Below are 18428 nucleotides of genomic sequence, written 5' to 3'. Positions count from 1 at the left end.
GCTAAATCAAAGGACATGTCATATGTCTGTTTCACGACACATCTGAATAAAACAAAAAATCCGAGAAAGTTGTGATTAGGTGTTCAGATACATGCATTGCATCTTATTCTGTTCTCTTGTATTTTTAGACACAATGAAGATTATCCACCAAGCACATGGAGCAAAGGTATCTCTCTAAAGAATGTGTCACTTTCTTGGGCCAGAAATTAGGTGTGTACCTGAAGGCCAAGTGTTCTCAATTTCAGCCAGCAGCGCCCAGATTGAAAAGTGGTCCATGGTATGCACTCTTGTTCCACCGGCAGGTGCCGCTTGAAAGTGGAAGGCCATTGTCAGACTGGCACAACAGTATGATACCTGATGCATAGTGCAAATTAGCTTGTTGCACGACTAAAAAATGAAATGTATCTATTTTTTGTTGTTGTTGTTGTTTGGATATATTCAATGCTTTTGTAATGACTTGCCAATATATCTTGAAGCTAATATTAGAGCAAAATATAGCCTCAGCTGACATGGCTTTTGTTAGCTGTACCGTAGCCAATCTGACACATCCATAATAGAACTTTTGAGCCAACCAACCAAATAGTATAATTATTGGCATGTTTAATGGCTGAACATGATCACACTTTAATCACTTTAACCCTAACCCAAACCGACTCCCACAACAAGTAGTTATTTTTTCCATGGTTGATGGCAGAAATAAATGGCTTAAGTTACTAACGGCTTCCAGGGGGATAAGCCACGCTCCCTCTCCAGCACATCTAACGCGAATGACCACAAATGGTCCCCTGCGAGTAACGCGGCGCGAATGATGCGATTAACTGATAATAATTAAAGAATAATTCGCACCGCATTTGGTGTGTACGCACCTCAACACTGTCACTGCCAGAGTAGGTACAAGATGTGCTCGGCCTGCCAGATCGGCTCAGACGCAGAGTAGGCGCGGGTCGTAAGGGTCTCTCCCACATACAGCCAATCAAAATGTAATTTACATGTTGAATCTTCATACTAAAATAAGTGTCATACCACTAGCCACAGGGGTTGATGTCATGGTCACTCAAAATTGTGGCTGTAATGAAGGATGCTGCCATAATGGCCGGATTTAAAACAAACTAATGAAAGTGTGCTTATAACAAAAGCACAAATTAGTGAGTGAACCAAAACACACCCTTGAATGGGATGAATGTTCAAAATTAAGCAGTACACTATATTTCTTTAGTTTTTACTGTCACATTTTGTGGAGCTGCTAGCAAAAGTTAAGTTAAGAAATTCTGTGATCTTCTGAAAACCTATGTTATCATTCAAGTGGAAACCTTTTACTTGGCAGACTAACGAGTTGGTGATGAGTTTAGAAGATGATGAAAATCTCATTCTGCAGGACAACCAAACCCTTAGAGCTGCTGGCGTTGGTAAGTTTGTCATTGCTGTTTATTGAGTGCGCCCTAAAAGCTGTGTGTGTGTGTGTGTGTGTGTGTGTGTGTGTGTGTGTGTGTGTGTGTGTGTGTGTGTGTGTGTGTGTGTGTGTGTGTGTGTGTGTGTGTGTGTGTGTGTGTGTGTGGCTGTAGGGGCGAGAGAGAAAAAGAGAGCGAGGGTGTGGGGGGGGGTCTAGAAGAGCCAGGGGGTTACGTCCTTATCACGGTACAATTGTCCATCTATGTATAGTTTGTCCAGTGATATTATTGCTTTCTTTCATCATGTGTTTTCGGATTGGAAACAGATCTTTGCGTCATTGTATGATTTCTTTTGGATATTGTTTGTTGAGTCCATAGTCTGTTCCTTTGACTTGCCTGCCTTGTTGTCTGACCTGTTCGTTTTGTTTGTAGTGTTCAAATTTAGCGATGATTGGCCGTGGTCGGTTATTGTTGTTCCTTTATCCCAGACGGTGTACGTGGTGGAATGTGATGTTGTTGACGGTCTCTGCGGGTAGTTTGAGCTGTTTGGACATGAATTCTTTGATTGTTTTTTTCGGGGTCTTTTGTGGTTTGTTCGGAAATTGTCTTATATACTGTGTGCTTGTAAATCCAGGATGGTTTGTTTCATAGCTTTGTTGTCTGCGGTAACAGAGGTGAGCTGGGTGGTTATCGTGTTGACATAATGTTGTAGTGACTTGTTGTCCTTAGTGAGTGTGTCGATTTGGTCCTGACTTAGTTCCAGGCTGTGGCGCAGAGCCTGGAATTCCCGGTGTAAAACTTCGTTGAGGGAGAGTCTGGAGTCAAAGCCGCAAAGTTTATTGTCAATGGGCACGAGTATGTGACTTACCTCGGAGCAACATGATCTTTTTGCTGAAGTGGATAGAGTTGTACCTGTGCTGGAGTGTGAATCAGGACCGGATCTTTTGCTGTATGGAGTGGAGGTCTTTTCAGTGTCTCCTGTATTGTTCTTGTCCATGATGCAGATTCGGTTGAAGCACTCGTCAATATATTCTTCCAGATGGTCCAGTTCGATTGATATTGTAGTCCAGTTTTGAGGGAAATAGATAATCGGTGAAGGGGAATATAAAAGGTTTTAAGTCCGATGAGAAAAGTTTGTTTCAACAGTAGTCTAGCAATTGGGGGCCGCCATCTTGGATCTCGCACCGTCTCGTGAGAGTTACATTCAGACCAGCATCACCACCCTCTGTCTGTCTGCCGGGGACTTCTGAAGTTCCTCCGCTTGCCAAGACTTTCACCGTCAAATGCTTTTAACCCGCTCCGTTCATGTGAACACACTACTGCTTTATATCTTTTCACTGCAACTCTGCATAGATATTTAAAGACGTATGAGCGGCAGTAAAATTGTATTTCACACTTTGATGATTAAAATAAAGAATAATAAAATGTCAGAGCCCCTATATCAGGGGTCACCAATAGGCGGACCGCGGTCCGGATCCGGACCCGGACTTATAACTGATGGATAATTGAGAATTATACATTTTGGTGCAGCGCTTCTATTTTAACCTGCACAGCTTTTCCAGCTTTTACGGCACTCGTTCAGCAGTCCAGGAAATACACCGACCAATCACATACGTTGTAAATCATCTCACGTGATGCTACTCAGCCAATCGAATATCTGTATTCTGAAACGCATCGTTCGTGAGCAGAGTGAGATTTGCACACAGACACGGGAGACGGAGAGAGAGCAGTGGGAGAAGTAAGTCGGATAATTTTACATGGCGTGCTCTAAAAAGAGAAGTGGACCACGAAAACAGAGCTTTTAACAAAGAATGGACGAACTCTTATTTGTTCATTCTTCCTGCTGGCGCTACTAAACGACTCGTATGTTCAGATACCGTGGCCATTATTAAATGCGCCAATGTGAAACGCCACTACGAGACCAAACACACATCTTTAGACCAAACACTCCAGTCTGAACTGAGGGCAAGATGTTGAAATGTGTAGAGATTGTTTATTATAAAGTTGACTGAGACAGTTATGATGTGAAATGGATTTAACAAAGAGAAGAAAACAGTTCACTCCAGCTACGCTTTCCTTTTTACCTTTTCATACATTTTTCAAAAATCAAGCAATTTCTTTTAAGATGCAAGCTTTTCAAAGATTCATTTCTGTGTATTTTATTTTTAGATGGAGCCCTTATTTTACTTGAAATGAGAGAAGAACATTTATTTTTGTATTTCTATGTATTATTTATAATCATCCAGTTAAATTTGAAAACGTAATTATATATTAAAATATAATTGATGTGTACTTTCTTTATTTGATTTGACAGTTGTCAAATCAAATAAAGAAAACACAGAGACTATGTTACTACTACGCTTCTTGAATATATATATTGCACTAAATAGCGCAAGTTAGATATTATTGTAATGTTCCGGACCTTTGCACGACGAGATTTTCTCAATCTGGACCTTTCGTAATTTTAATTGAATACCCCTGCCCTATATGCTCTCACTCAAAAAGGAAATACATTTTTATGGAATGCGGTTGAATGGAGTGCATTTCAAAGCCTCAGTCATGCTCTGTGACACACCCATCCTGTTCTATGAGTTTCTGCGCTTCACAGATGCATCCAGTAACACCAAAGGATGTGTTCTCTAACTGGAAAATGTCTTTGCTTATGGCGGCCACAGTTTGACAAAAACAGAGAAGAGTTGGCCTCCAAATGATAGGGAACTGTGGGCTATCATATGGGCCATCCGCCACTTTCGCCAGTATTTGACCGGCCATCCCATTTGCATCATCACAGATCACACATTTCTTGAGGGAGATGGCTCTGGGTTGTGATTCTACAGGTCGCAGGGCAAGGTGGGCTCTGGAAATTGATCATTATGACTGGATAATTGAATATAAACAAGAAACAAAACATACCAAAAATGACTGTCCCTTTGACCGCTGTAGATGCAACGCAACACACCTCTATGGTTGCAGGCAATTAGGTGATATGTGTTTCCGTTTACATACAAACAGACACAGCGGAGTCATTCACATGCACTTCAACCACTGAACTGGCATCCTGCTCAGTCTGCCCCCATTGCCTCACCTGCTGCAGAGCTAACATCACCTATCACCCATGCAGACTGTGGACAAGTCATTCCTGAATATGAACAGTATGGGTGGAGGAAAGAATTGATACGGCATAGTATTGCGATGTTTTGGGTGGCAATATTGTATGGATACACAAATGGCAAGTATCTATCTTTTATTACATTTAACCTCTTTACCCCTTTGGAGGGGGCTAGGGGTTGGCGACAGAGTACACACGTAATACAATTCACTTCTGAGAAATGAATAAAATGATATTTTATGATATATCATATACCTACGTAACGAAGAGATTCTGGGAGAAAATACCATGGAAGCCATTTTACTCACTCAAAACACAGTTATACACAAACTAATACAATAAACTAGAAGATGTATCAAAATATCACGTATTTTTCGCCAGGACACGGCGAGCTACGTACTCCCGTTTGGAGATAAAATCACAAAGCTAAATGCTATCATGGCCGACCCATAGATCAGAAAGCACGAGGATTCGACACAGAATCCATCCATATCTTCCAAATTTCTCTCTTTGAAACCATTAAAGTTACAGCCAGAAAGCCACCGAACAACAAACCGCTCCACAGCAAAAAAAAAAGAAGATTGAAAGCATCGTACCTTGAGATGATTTTCTGGAAGAAAAACGCTGGCAATTGACAGTAATCCGTTTCAGACATGTGCTCGCCGTGTCTGTGTGTCTGTGAAAAAATTGTGCTTTTGGGTGCAAGTATGACGAGATGGTCGTCATTTTACTGTTTGGCGAATCATTTTACGCTTAGGGGTGGCGCGGCACGGTTTTGGATTTTTAGTGACTAAAAATTCTGTCAATCAACTCAAGGACCTCCTACTGCATTCCTGAGACTCTTCCGACTCGAACAAGGTGTCATATGCTGAAATCCGCCAATCATAGGCTTAGAAAGGTCTACATAAACACAGACGAGAAAATTCCATGGAGGAGAGATATGAGCACCCCCAGAGACCTCAAAATGGCTCAGAAATGATGCCAAACTGCTGTATTAGGATAGATTGAACACTATTAGTGATAAAAAAAAGTGAAATATATAGTTATATAGTATATAAAATTAGAATAGAACAACTGCAACATCTGGTTCCAAAATGAGAATTTGGCTTGACTCTGCATGACCTCTCCGTACTGAAGCCTCTATAACTTTGGCGTGCTTCACTTTATCAAAGTAAAAAAATGTGTAGAGACTTCTGACATGTGCTATGATTGTGAAGTATTTTTAGGCAAATTCCTAAATTATTTCAAAGACAGGCGAACCTGAAAATGTTCAATTTAAGTTAATACTCTTCATATCACTCCCTCCAGGAAATACACAACACCTTTAGTTCTTTCTACTGATGGATTTATTCCTCCTTCAACTTCTCCGTCCACCTTCGAACTGTTTAAATTACATTTAGACATACAAAACAATCAGACGTTTACATTACATAAAAACACAGTTTGCGTGCGAATATACGCAATGGCGAATGTACATGAATAACGAACCACACTGGCTGCACACAACCGAGAGGGAAATGAGTCCACTTGAAACACGATCAAAGATGATCACTTGAAACTTGAACCGAAAACTTGGTTAACTTACTTTACTTTGACTTCATTTACTGACTGACTTATGGCGCTTCCCGCGCTCCTGCTGTCACTGTGCCACGGTCAAACACGTCCCAGTAGAACACAGCCCGCAACAATAGTCCGTCCGTCCCCCCCCCCCCCCCCCCCTTTTTATACAAAACAAAAAACCCATTTGCATTAAAAACAAACCTTACAAATGACAACATGTAAACAAACGTACCAAACAATGACATAAATAACTTTATGGCAGTTAAACTCCCACCAAATCACAATTCTTTTTGGGATTTAACCTCACAAAATAACTATCAAATCTATTCTGCTTCAAATAGTAAACTATCTTTTGTACAGGTCTATGAAGATAGACTGGCTTAGTGGTGCGTTTACCCTGTGTAGTGAAGTGGAGCTTCTAAAGATGACCGAGACACATCTGCGATTCGAACGGGACACTTTAATTGTCTCTGCAGTATAACAACTGTTGGAAGTGAACAGAACTCGACATAACCACGTTTTTTACACTATCATTGTTTCATTAGCATCAAGAAACTCGTATCAAAACAACTTCCTGGCTTCAAAGTAAAAGCACTTCCGGTTTCAATATAAAAGCACTTCCTGTTTCATTACAATCAGTCAAAGCAAATCACATTAATAAAACAATTTACAACATTCTCCCGCCCGATGAACAGTTGTTCATTACTACTCAGCCCATTACTTTAACTTATCTCTAAAGGATGTATCAACTGAACAGGTCTCCTCAGCAAACTGCCTGTAGAGGTATGAACAGTACAGGAACGAATGAGTCCATCCCTTCCAGGGAACAGTTCTTTTATCCTGCCCATCTTCCAGTTCTGCCTGGGCGTGTTGTCCTCTCCAATCAGAATGACATCTCCCACCTTCAGCACAGTGGGTGTGGGTGTCTCACACTTGTGAGCTGATTTCAAGTCCATCAGGTAGTCTTTTCTCCAGCGGTTCCAAAAGCTGGTTAACAGTCTCTGCCGGTACCTCCATCTCCGGCCCATGTCCTCTCTGCTCACGTTAGTTGCCTGAGACGGTGGCAGCATAGTCTTTGGTGGTAGAGAAGTTTGTCTTTTCCCAACCAAGAAATGAGAGGGTGTGAGTGGTTGTGGCTCTGATGCATCCTCGTGTACATAAGTTAGCGGTCTTGAGTTCAACACAGCCTCTATCTCTGTGAGCATGGTTGTCAGCTCCTCAAAGTTCAGTGATGCCTTCCCCAGAACCCTCTTTAAGCAGGTTTTCACGGATCTCACAAGTCTTTCCCAGAAGCCACCCCACCAAGCAGCTCGCTCTGCAATAAACTTCCAGGTGATCCCCTTGTCAGTGAAAAACTCTGTGAGCTCTGATCCTCTGAATGACTTCCATAGTTCCTTTAGATCTTGTTCTGCTCTTTTGAACGTTTTGGCATTGTCTGAATAAACAACCTTGCACAGTCCTCGCCTTGCGATAAACCTCTTTAAAGCCAACAGAAGGTTTTCTGTAGTCTGATCAGAAACCAGCTCTAAATGCACTGCTCTGGTGACAGCGCAAGTGAAAAGTGCAATATATGCCTTCTTAGACTGACCACTAGCCTTCACATATAATGGCCCTGCAAAATCCACCCCAATAACTTCAAAGGGAGGGGACTCGGTCACTCTGTCTCTGGGTAATGGAGCCGTGGACTGCTGTGCTGGTTTCACCTTCAATCTCCTGCAGATGTAGCAATGTGACACCATCTTCTTGACTAGCTGTCTCCCCTTTGGAATCCAATACCTCTCTCTCACTTGTACTAGTGTGTCTCTGACTCCAGAATGCATCACTCTCTCATGACAGTCCTGAACAAGTAACTCAGAGTATCTGTGATTTCTAGGTAGCACCCATGGGTGTTGCTGTCTAAAACTGAAATCAGAGTACTGTAGCCTGCCTCCTACACTAATAAGGCTATTCTCATCTAAGAATGGTTTCAAGTCTTTGATTCTTGAATCTCTCTTGATGTCCTGTCCAGACTTCAGCTGGACAATTTCTTGGCTGAAGCTCTGCTCTTGGGTCATCTTCACCCAATACACTTCTGCTGCAGTGAGCTCCTCTGAAGTTAGCTCTCCCTGAATCCTTTGACTACAACGGGCATTAGCTATGAATCTTTTCACCCATGCAGTTATTCTTAATGCAGTTTTTAACCTACTGTACTTCTCCAGGTCCAAAAGTGGCTCAGCTTGTTCAGTGCTGGTCAGCTGTACTACAACCTGAAACTTAGACCTAAGCTCAGTATTCACCTCATCTTCAACACAGTCCTCATCCATGTCCTTTTCCCCCATCAGTTGATAACAGTGAAGCAGGTCCGCTCCACCACAGCTGGCTTTGGATGAGGTTTTCGACGCTCTGGCCTCTGGTAGGTAAATCCGCAGGATTAGTTTTGCCATTGCAGTGACACCACAAATCTGGATTTGTGAGTCCTTGTATTTCAGTCACTCTGTTGGCCACAAATGGCTTCCACCTTTGTGCTGTGCTTGCTCCAATCAGTGCACCCATGAGTTCCAAGCGTGGTAAAGTCATTTTCTTTAGTGGGGCTACCTTTGACTTGGAGGCCACAAAGCTTGTTACAACATCTCCTTCCTTGTTCTGTCCTTGTAGATAGGCAACAGCACTGTATGCCTTCTCACTGGCGTCGCAGAAGACGTGCAGTTTGATCCGCGAGTCTGGTCGAATCTCGATCTGGTACCATCTTGGAATGTCCACAAGGTGGAGCTGTGGCAGCTCTGCACACCACTGATCCCATTTTTCAGTCAAGTCTGGTGGAAGCTGCTCATCCCAACCAATTCCCCTCTCCCATAGTTCTTAAAACAAACATTTAACTCGAATAGTGAATGGAGTGAGGAACCCGATGGGGTCGAAGACTCTGGCTGATGTCTTTAGCACACTTCTCTTTGTGTTTTCTTTGTCCTTTACAATGTCCAGTAATCCCTTTAAATCAAAAACGAAACTGTCCTTCTCTGATCTCCATACCAACCCCAACACCTTCAGTACATTTCCACAAATGGCTGTGTCTGTTGTGTGCTCCACTCCCCTGTCTGTCCACTTTTCGCTCAGGTCTGGTGAATTTGTCACCCATTTGCACAGGTTCATGCCGGCGTGAGACAGAATCTCCTTTGCTGTTGTGGTAACTAGAAGTGCTTCATCCACATCACATGAGCTGGAGATAAAATCATCCACGTAGAGGGACTCTCTCAGTGCCTCCACTGTCTTAGGCTGTTCCGCTTCATACTGCTTAATATGTTTTCTTATTGTTGCAGCTAACAGGAACGGGCTAGGTGACACTCCAAAAACCACTCTACTCATTCTCATGATGCGCAGCTCATTTTCACAGTCTTTGGTTGGAGGTCCATGTAGCCACAGGAACCTCACAGCATCCTTGTCTCTTTCAGCTAGTTCTATCTGCAAGAAAGCCTTGGTGATGTCTGCCGTATAGGCTATCTGGTGGAGTCTGAATTTTATCAGCACATCTAACAGATTTGGGTTCAGGTTGGGCCCAGTCAGTAAACAGTCATTAAGGGAGGGGCAACTCTCTTCGTGTGATGATGCATCAAATACAACCCTCAGTTTAGTTGTCGCCTTATCTTCTCGAAGAACAGCATGATGTGGCATGTAGTACGTCACAGCCTCAGTTTGCTCTGCCGCTGAGGTGTGCTCTGGTACATCCTCGCAGATGCCTTGCTGCAGATAATCTTGTATGATATCATTGTACCTTGTGTACCGCGTTGCATCCATGTTCAGTCTCCTCTTGAGACCTTCAAATCGTCTCCTTGCAACTCTGAAGTTGTTTGGGAGATCTGGTCTGTCAGGTTGCCACGGCAACTCAACTCTGTAGCGGCCATCCTTGTACTTTATAGTCTTCTCAAAGTTCTGAAGAGCTTCTGTTTCTTCTGGGCTCTGGGTTTTTTCATGAACAATGCCCAGTGACTCTGCTTCCCAGAAAGCATGTAGTTGTTTGGCTATTTGAGTGTCCTCCTCTAGGCAGATGTGCATGCAAGTGGCATCGGTGACACTGGAGGTGGTAACTGGACCCTGCAGAACCCACCCGAAGCTGCTTTCAATGGCTACTAGTGATTCTGTTATCCTCTGAACTTTGCCAGTCACTATTCGCCAGTAATAGTCTGCTCCTATTAACACTGACACTTCTGGATCCTCAGTGCCCTCTGGTGGAAAATCAGCAAGTTGAAGACCTTTTCTCTTTAACTCCTCTTGGATCGGTTCGCTGGGGACCTTTATCACAGCCGTGCACACTTGAGGGGTTTCCACTGCTTCAATCTCAATTTTTTGCTGTGTATTCCACACGTTTTCCAGTGACACTCTCACGATGTTGCGACGTGCAGTGACAGGAGAAGTGGACCCAAAGGTGTGGATGTTCAGCGTCTCTTGTCTGACCACTGGCAGTTTTAGTACTTTAACTACATCTTCGTGAATGAAGCTTTTCTGGCTACCTCCATCTAACAAGCAGCTTACCATTTTCCTCCCCACTGGGGCTACTGCCCACGCCTTGGCTGTCTGGAGCAACACTGTGTTCTGAACGTCAGCTCTCGGTTTCACTGTGCTGGACACAGAGGATACCACAGCATCCGTACCACCACTGTCAGCATCTGGCTTAGCTTCACTTTGATCACAAACTGACTGGTGATGTCTGCGATGGCACAAGGCACACGAAACACCCTTGACTCTGCAGAATTTTGCTATGTGTTTTGGACCAAGGCACACGTAGCATCTTCCCAGTTTTCTCAGTTTCTCCTTGCGAGCAGCCACAGAACTGTCTGGACAGTTTTCAGGTTTATGGTTGGCACCGTCACAATACACACAGGTCTGACAAACATTACTTGCTGTGTGCAAAGCTGTTGCTGAAGGCACGTTCCATCTTTTAGGTTTGTTTTTATAAACAGGGTCTGGCTTACCAAATGATCTGTTATTTGGTGGAAAGTCTCTTTGTGTGTTACCTGGTCTGGTGAGATGAAGAGCTCTCTCTCTGCTTTGGACTTCCTTTTGCAGGAACTGGACAAGCTCAAGCACTTTCCATTCACCACTGGAGTCTGACTTGCGGGTGTAGTCTAGTGCAATATCTTCTGGTATGAGCTGTAGCAGTACTGGGCATAGCAGGCAGCCATATATGTCGCTGTGAACCCCTAAGGATTCTAGACTTCGGATCTGTATTTCACATTCATCGTACAGGTGCCTGAGAGCTACAACATCTGATGATCTTTTCACAGGAGCCAAGTTTAGCAGTCTGGACATATGTGCGCTTATTACAATGTCCTTTCTTCCAAAACGGCTCTGCAGCAGTTGCACTGCTGCATCATAATTATCATCAGTCATAGTTAGTCCTGCCACAGATCTTGCAGCAGCTCCAGTCAGATAGGATCTCAGGTAAGTGAACCTTTCCCTTTTACACAGTGTGTCGTTGTCGTGGATAGCTGTTTCATATTGTGACCAGAATTCTTGCCACTGGCTTATTTCTCCACTGTATTTTTCTATCACCAATTTAGGCAGTTTGACCGTCCGCTTATTTAGCGATCCGACTGTACTTGAATTTGCATCGCTCACCCGCACACTCACAGCTTCCTCTGCCCTCTGAATGGATCTTTTGGCGCGGGTTTTCAGTGTGAGGATGCGGTCCTGGTATTCCTGAGCGGTTGCAATCTCTGACTCAAGCACATCCGTCTCCGTTCCGTCTTCAATGCCTTTGTCTAAGTCGAATAAACTTTCTTCTCTTGTCGACAATAGTGATAACAGCTCACGGAGTCTCTCACAGTCTGGCACATCTTCGCTCACCTCTTCTTCAATGTGAGTTAACAGCTTCGTTGTCGAGGTGCGTATTGTTTTACGCTTCTTTTTCATCCGTTCGAATTGTGTCGCCATCTCTCCAGCTAGCGACAGCGTTAGCGTTAGCCAGCGTTAGCTTCCAACTTCGTCGAAGTTTAAAGTCTCACAGTCTTGACTTCCCGGGTTTCGGCACCAAAATGTAGTGAAGTGGAGCTTCTAAAGATGACCGAGACACATCTGCGATTCGAACGGGACACTTTAATTGTCTCTGCAGTATAACAACTGTTGGAAGTGAACAGAACTCGACATAACCACGTTTTTTACACTATCATTGTTTCATTAGCATCAAGAAACTCGTATCAAAACAACTTCCTGGCTTCAAAGTAAAAGCACTTCCGGTTTCAATATAAAAGCACTTCCTGTTTCAGTACAATCAGTCAAAGTAAATCACATTAATAAAACAATTTACAACACCCTGGTTATCTAAGGTTGAGTCACTCATTAAGAGTTTCACCTTTCTGACTCTTCCATCAGTGCTAGGGTACACCGTTCTCCCACCATAAGAACCTCAGGTAGTCTTGGTCTTCAGGCCTTGCATGGAACTGATGGAACATTCGCTCCACATCACACATAATAGCAATCGGGCCCTTGCGAAACCTACAAAGAACTCCCACCAAGGTGTTTGTGAGCTCTGGCCCAGTAAGAAGGTGGTCATTCAGTGATGTGTCTCGGAACCTTGCTGAACAATCGAAGACGACACGTATCTTCCCCGGCTTTTGAGGGTGGTACACCCCGTGGTGGGGAATATACCAGACTGGTTGATTGTTGAGTTCTTCTTCTGGAACCCTCTCTGGGTTGCCTCTTCTTCAACTCTTCAACTCTTTCACTGAAATCAGATTCTAACACCTTAATTACATCATCAGGACTGATCATTTCTTTGATCTGGGTCTTGCAAACATAGTGAACTTCACTTTTAAGCTTGACTGTTGGTTTGGGTTCAGGCGTTACTTGCCTTACAATGATGCGGTGACTTACTCCAATTGCATCGCTGTAGTGCTCTTGTGGTTCACCATAACTCACGATGCTCCAACCTAGATCCGTTTTCTGAGCAAAGGGTTGGTTTTCTTCCCCACACACAACTTCTCGTGGCATTATTGCTTGTGGGCAATTGTACCCAATCAGCAGACCAATGTCACACTCTTTTGGCTGCGCAATTTGTTCTGCAAGATGCTCCAAATGAGGCCATGCCTTAGCGGTCTCTGGAGTTGGAATATGTGTCCGATTAGCAGGGATAAATTCACGAGTGTAAGTTGTTGGCACTGTGATCTTCTTAGAGGAGAATAGCCCTCTTATTTGCAGGTCGTTGGCACTGTGATCTTCTTAGAGGAGAATAGCCCTCTTAGAATAGCCCTCTTTCTTCCCTAGAGGCTATCTTTGGCCAAGCATGTAATTTGTCTCGGAAGGCTTTGGCAATTTCGAAAGGCTCGCCATATCGTTCATTGAGCAGGTCCCATGCTGTGTGATATGAATCTTCTAAATCAATCAGAAAATGACCTTCTATGGCCTTTTTAGCTGCTCCTCCCACGTACTTCTGAAGGAAGAAGATTTTCTCTGACGTTGGAATGTTTTTCCTCTCAATTAGTGTCTGGAAGGAAGACTTCCAATGATTAAACTTGAGTGGATCCCCACTGAAGAGCGTAGGCTCTGGAATGGGCAGCCTATTTGCTGATATAGCCTCAGCCAGTACTTTCACAAGCTCTTGCATGTTGTTTTGAAGCACACCTCTTGGGGACACATCTCTTAGTGGTTGTGGGTACTGATACACAGGGTTCACCTGATTACTTGCTTTCTCAAGCGGAGGCAGCTCAGACTTATGTGGTGTAAGCCTTTGGTCTGGAAAGAAGTCTTCTTCATCATAGACGTGAAGCCTTGCTCTGGCTGCATTCAGTCTTTTTAGCTCTTCCAAACGCACAAGCTCTCTTTTCAAGTCCTCTTCAGACTTTTTTTCTTGCAGCATTTTCTTCTTGCTGTTTCCTTAAGAGAGTAGCTTCTTGTCTCTCCTTTTCTATCCTACGCTCAGTCTCTTCCCTTTCTCCTTGAAGACGGCAAGTTAATGCAGCTGCTTCTTGGTCTGCAACTATCCGCTTGTTCTCAACTTCAAGTCTTTGCAGGTTCTCTTGGTGGCACTCTTGCTCAGCCATAATCTTCAACACAGCTTTGGTGGCTGCATACTCGGCTGCAGCTTCTTGTCTTTTAACTGAGGATACATACAAGAGCGAGTGGAAATAACCTTAGAACACTTGGAGTCTGGAAATGAAACACTGGAAATCGTAGATGCAAATACAGAACTTGCATCTGGCCAAATCAGCTCCTCCTCTGTTCCTTGAATTTGAGACTGAGCATAACGCTCAACAATCTTGGTGACTGATATGCATTTGTCCAGCTTGCGGCGCATTTCGTGAGCTGGGCTGGCAATCCTTCGATGTTCATCATAAACACTATTCAGTTCAGATAACTCTCTTTGAATAGTACTCGTGTGTTCTTGTAGGATGTTACTGGGATCCCGTTTAGTTAAAGATTGTTTAGCCACTTTAGTTAAAGCTTTCCAGCGTTCGTAGATGCTGTCAAAGTGAAGTAGTAGCTCTTTTGTCTTGAGCAGGTCTTTTGTAGCGTTGTCCAGGTCCTCATCACTGTCAAGTGAGCTGCTTTTGATTCCCTTCTGCATCGTCTTCTGAAATTCTTTTCCTTTTTCTGTTAATTATGCGGACTCTCTCACTTCGTCGAGGCTCTTCAGGCTGTGCGGTCTGTGCTACAACACTAGACTCATCTACCTGCTCGGTTTCTGCCAATTGTTCTATGAGTGCACCTACATACTGACTCCCTTTACTTGTTTGTGACATTTTAAATTATTTTAACATGAACTGTACACAGATAAAGTTGTCCCAAATAAGTAGTGTAGTTCACAAAAACATTTTACAAAAAGCACTCAAGAGGATATTAAGTCACTTTCTCTTAAATAGACCCCTTAAAATAAAGTAGGAATTGTAAAGGTCCTTAGTGCAACACTTAAATGAGTTTGCATTGAAAGATATTAAACCATTAACAGAAACCTTCTCTCCTAATGCTAGGTTTCTTATATTCACATACACAAACCCTTCTTTTTCTTAAGTAAATTAATTACCTCTTTTTTAAATGATCAACAGTAACAATAAATCACTTACATTAATGCCTCTTAATATCTTATGGAACACTGTTATGTTAATAGGCTACACACAGCCCCTTATAGTCCTTTTATTTTTTTCGATCCTTATGTCACCTTTCAGAACACAAACTTAAGTGTCTGACTTATGGACGTCTTCATGAAAAAACAGATGAACTTGTGTGTCCTTTAACGCTCAACAGTGTCTTATCTGTGATTCCGTCTTAACGAGCTGTCAGGCACGAGCAGGTCCGGGAAATTCATGCAGATCTGAGTTCGACTATCACTCCCTCCAGGAAATACACAACACCTTTAGTTCTTTCTACTGATGGGTTTATTCCTCCTCCAACTTCTCCGTCCACCGTCAAACTGTTTAAATTACATTTAGACATACAAAACAATCAGACATTTACATTACATAAAAACACAGTTTGCTTTATGCAAACATGTAAACAAACATACCAAACAATGACATAAATAACTTGATGGCAGTTAAACTTCATTTAGTATTAACCAGTAAGATATACACGGATATTTACACATCTGAACAAATCTCACAAGTGTTTCTGTTATTATGACATACAAATTATTCAAATAGACCTTGTAGTTAGAGAGATACACTCTTTTGCATATGGGTATGTCATTTTTGAGTAGAGGCCTAAAAAATTGGGCTAGGGTTTAAATATTGCAATTGGGGATGTCGGGAGTAACCGATTTGGCTGTAACTGCGGTCATATAAGACACGGCTTCATAACCATAAGAATTGAAAAAGCTACGATATCGATGGTGTCCTGATGTGTGTGGGCGGTGAAATCTCCTCTTGAGTGAGTCACATAACATGTATTTGTTTTGTGTGTTTGAGAGTCTCGACACTCACTTGAATGCTTGCTTTAAACAATTCTGAGGGAACCAACCCTCCAGCCTTGTATTTGCCAAAAATAGTATTAAATCTGCAGTGTGCGAGCATTTTGGATATAGGAAATGACCAAGGATTCATGTGAACATCTGATTAATTACACAGTTAACCACCATAGTATAAAAACAGAAATGTTTTACTACCAATCAGCATTGATGCTTTCTAGTCGCTCGTCTGATAATGATAAACTGTGAACAAGAAATTAGTGTTGTAATTAAAAGGACAGCTAGTTACGTCAGTAACGTTGACAGCAACAGCTGTTGTTAAGTACGGCACAGAGCTATAAAGACGTTCCATTGAGGTACATTATGGTGCATTCAAGCTTCAATCAGTAAAAATTAGTAGTAGACTAATGTAAATTATAACGTTATCATGATGTGTTCAAATTAGTGGTGTAACGGACCACTGTCGATCCGTGATCCGTATGCCTCCCCCCTCGCAGTTTGGCATGTATGTGAACCATGGATTAGTTAAACAGTTTAACATTAGTCATCACAATATGAAATGAAATTTGACTGACGATTGTTATCCGCCAATATTCAGTAAAATATGCGATCAGGACATCGGCATTTTTGCTTTTCTGTTCGCCAATCTCTGATAATGTTGCATTGTAAACAACTAACAGGTGTTTAAATTAACAGGAGGAGAGCTACTAACTATCGTAGCACCCCTAACGAACGAAGGTTCCGTTCAGTTACAATATGATGTGTTCAGGCTCTTTTCAGTGAAAATGAGTATTGAGCCAATGTAAATGTTAACGTTATGATATTTTTACATGTGATCTCGTGAAATGCCTGTGTGTTGGTGAGAGACTTGAATACATCCAGTTGTTTGAAGGAGACTCCTAGTCCGTTCATACGGTTCTATCCCTTAGACATGTTGGGCTCCTTTTCAGGGTCTGTTGGAACAGCACAGAAGGTGTGTGTGTGTGTGTGTGTGTGTGTGTGTGTGTGTGTGTGTGTGTGTGTGTGTGTGTGTGTGTGTGTGTGTGTGTGTGTGTGTGTGTGTGTGTGTGTGTGTGTGTGTGTGTGTGTGTGTGTGTGTGTGTGTGTGTGGTGTGTGTGTGTGTGTGTGTGTGTGTGTGTGTGTGAATAATTTCTAAGCAATGTCTATGAATAATATTAAGTGCTCAATACTGATGATCTGCTGTCAACTTTATTTTATTAACATTTGTGGGTTGTTTTTTTTTCAGCAAATGAAACAGAAGTGGCCTTCTTCAGGAAAGAAGACTACAGTGTCTATAAAGCAAATCCCAAAATTGCTTGGTGACCACTATTTTAATTACTTAACTTTTACTTACTAAAATAGAGGGGGTTCTTAAGATCTAGCATGCCAGAAACAATAGGTAAACAAGAATTATACCATAATGTTAACATCACAGTTTTAATTTCTGGGGTTGTTTTTAAAAACCAAAGTGTATTATCCACCAAACTGGTATGCCTTTTTTTCTGGTAGTTGCGATCATGGACATTCATTTTCAGTGTTGTTTTTAGAAAAGAAAATGCATTTCAAAGTTTTTTGAATGTTGCTTATAATTAACAGAATAAAATGTACTGCACTATACTTCAAAATACATGTTAATTGTCCCCACTTTGACTCAGTGAGTAAAGTGTTACCAAAACACTTTCTATGGTGTTCTTCAAGAGCTTGTTTTAATGTGGTATGAGTGATTCTTGCCATTTATATAAATTCTTGAGTTGTCAAAAATGGTTTGTACCAAATCTGTGTATCAAAAGGTGTCTATCCAAAAATGTACTTGAAACATATAGCACGGGAATGTCATACATCATAATGTTCTACGCCAGGGGTCACTAATAGGTGGACCGCGGACCGAATCTGGACTCGTTTTATCCGGACCCTGGACCTACAACCGATAGATAATTGAGAATTATAAAATATTTGAAGGAGCGCTTCTATTTTAACCAGGGCAGCTTTTCTAGCCTTTACGGCACTTGTTCAGCGGTCCAGAAAACACACCGACCAATTACATGCGTTGTAAATCACATCACGTGATGCTGCTCAGCCAATCAAATGTGTATTCTGACAACTTTCCCAACTCGAGTGAGATTTACACACACAGGAGAGACGAGAAAGGGAACGAAGAGTAGGAGAATTACGTGAGTCTGAGAAGTTATTTCACATGGCGTTCTCCAAAAAGAGAAATGTGGTCGGAGGGACCAGAGTCTTTAACCAAGAATGGACACTCTTATAATTCTTCCCACGGGCAGTTTAAAAACAGTTTGTCTCATGTGTTCAGAGACCGTGACGATTATTAAAAGCAATAATGTGAAGCGCCACTACGAGCATAGCACAACTCTTTTGAGCAAACATACCCACTCACATCTGAAATGAAGTCACATATAATAAACAATCTAAGAGCCCAATATGATAAGAATCCTAACACACTAATTCAGTGTCCAACAATGATGTTAACAGAGGAATAGAGCT

At 42.4% G+C, this 18428-nt stretch overlaps 1 protein-coding gene across 1 annotated transcript in view; it reads left to right on the top strand.

The window, feature by feature from the left end:
• cUnh2orf76 (chromosome Un C2orf76 homolog) overlaps positions 1–17570 on the top strand; it is a 32545-nt gene extending 14975 nt beyond the window's left edge. The window contains exons 3-5 of the mRNA XM_079170590.1: positions 129–166; positions 1325–1406; positions 17173–17570. Coding sequence (XP_079026716.1) covers positions 129–166; positions 1325–1406; positions 17173–17249 — 197 coding nt within the window. The 3' untranslated portion in view covers positions 17250–17570. The remainder of the gene's footprint in view (positions 1–128; positions 167–1324; positions 1407–17172) is intronic.
• Positions 17571–18428: the final 858 nt, after the last annotated feature.

Source organism: Pholis gunnellus (genome assembly GCF_910591455.1).
Source record: "Pholis gunnellus genome assembly, chromosome: 12".
Lineage (NCBI taxonomy): Eukaryota > Metazoa > Chordata > Actinopteri > Perciformes > Pholidae > Pholis > Pholis gunnellus.
The sequence above is the reverse complement of the archived record's forward strand: the minus strand, read 5'-3'. Positions and strand labels throughout refer to the sequence as shown.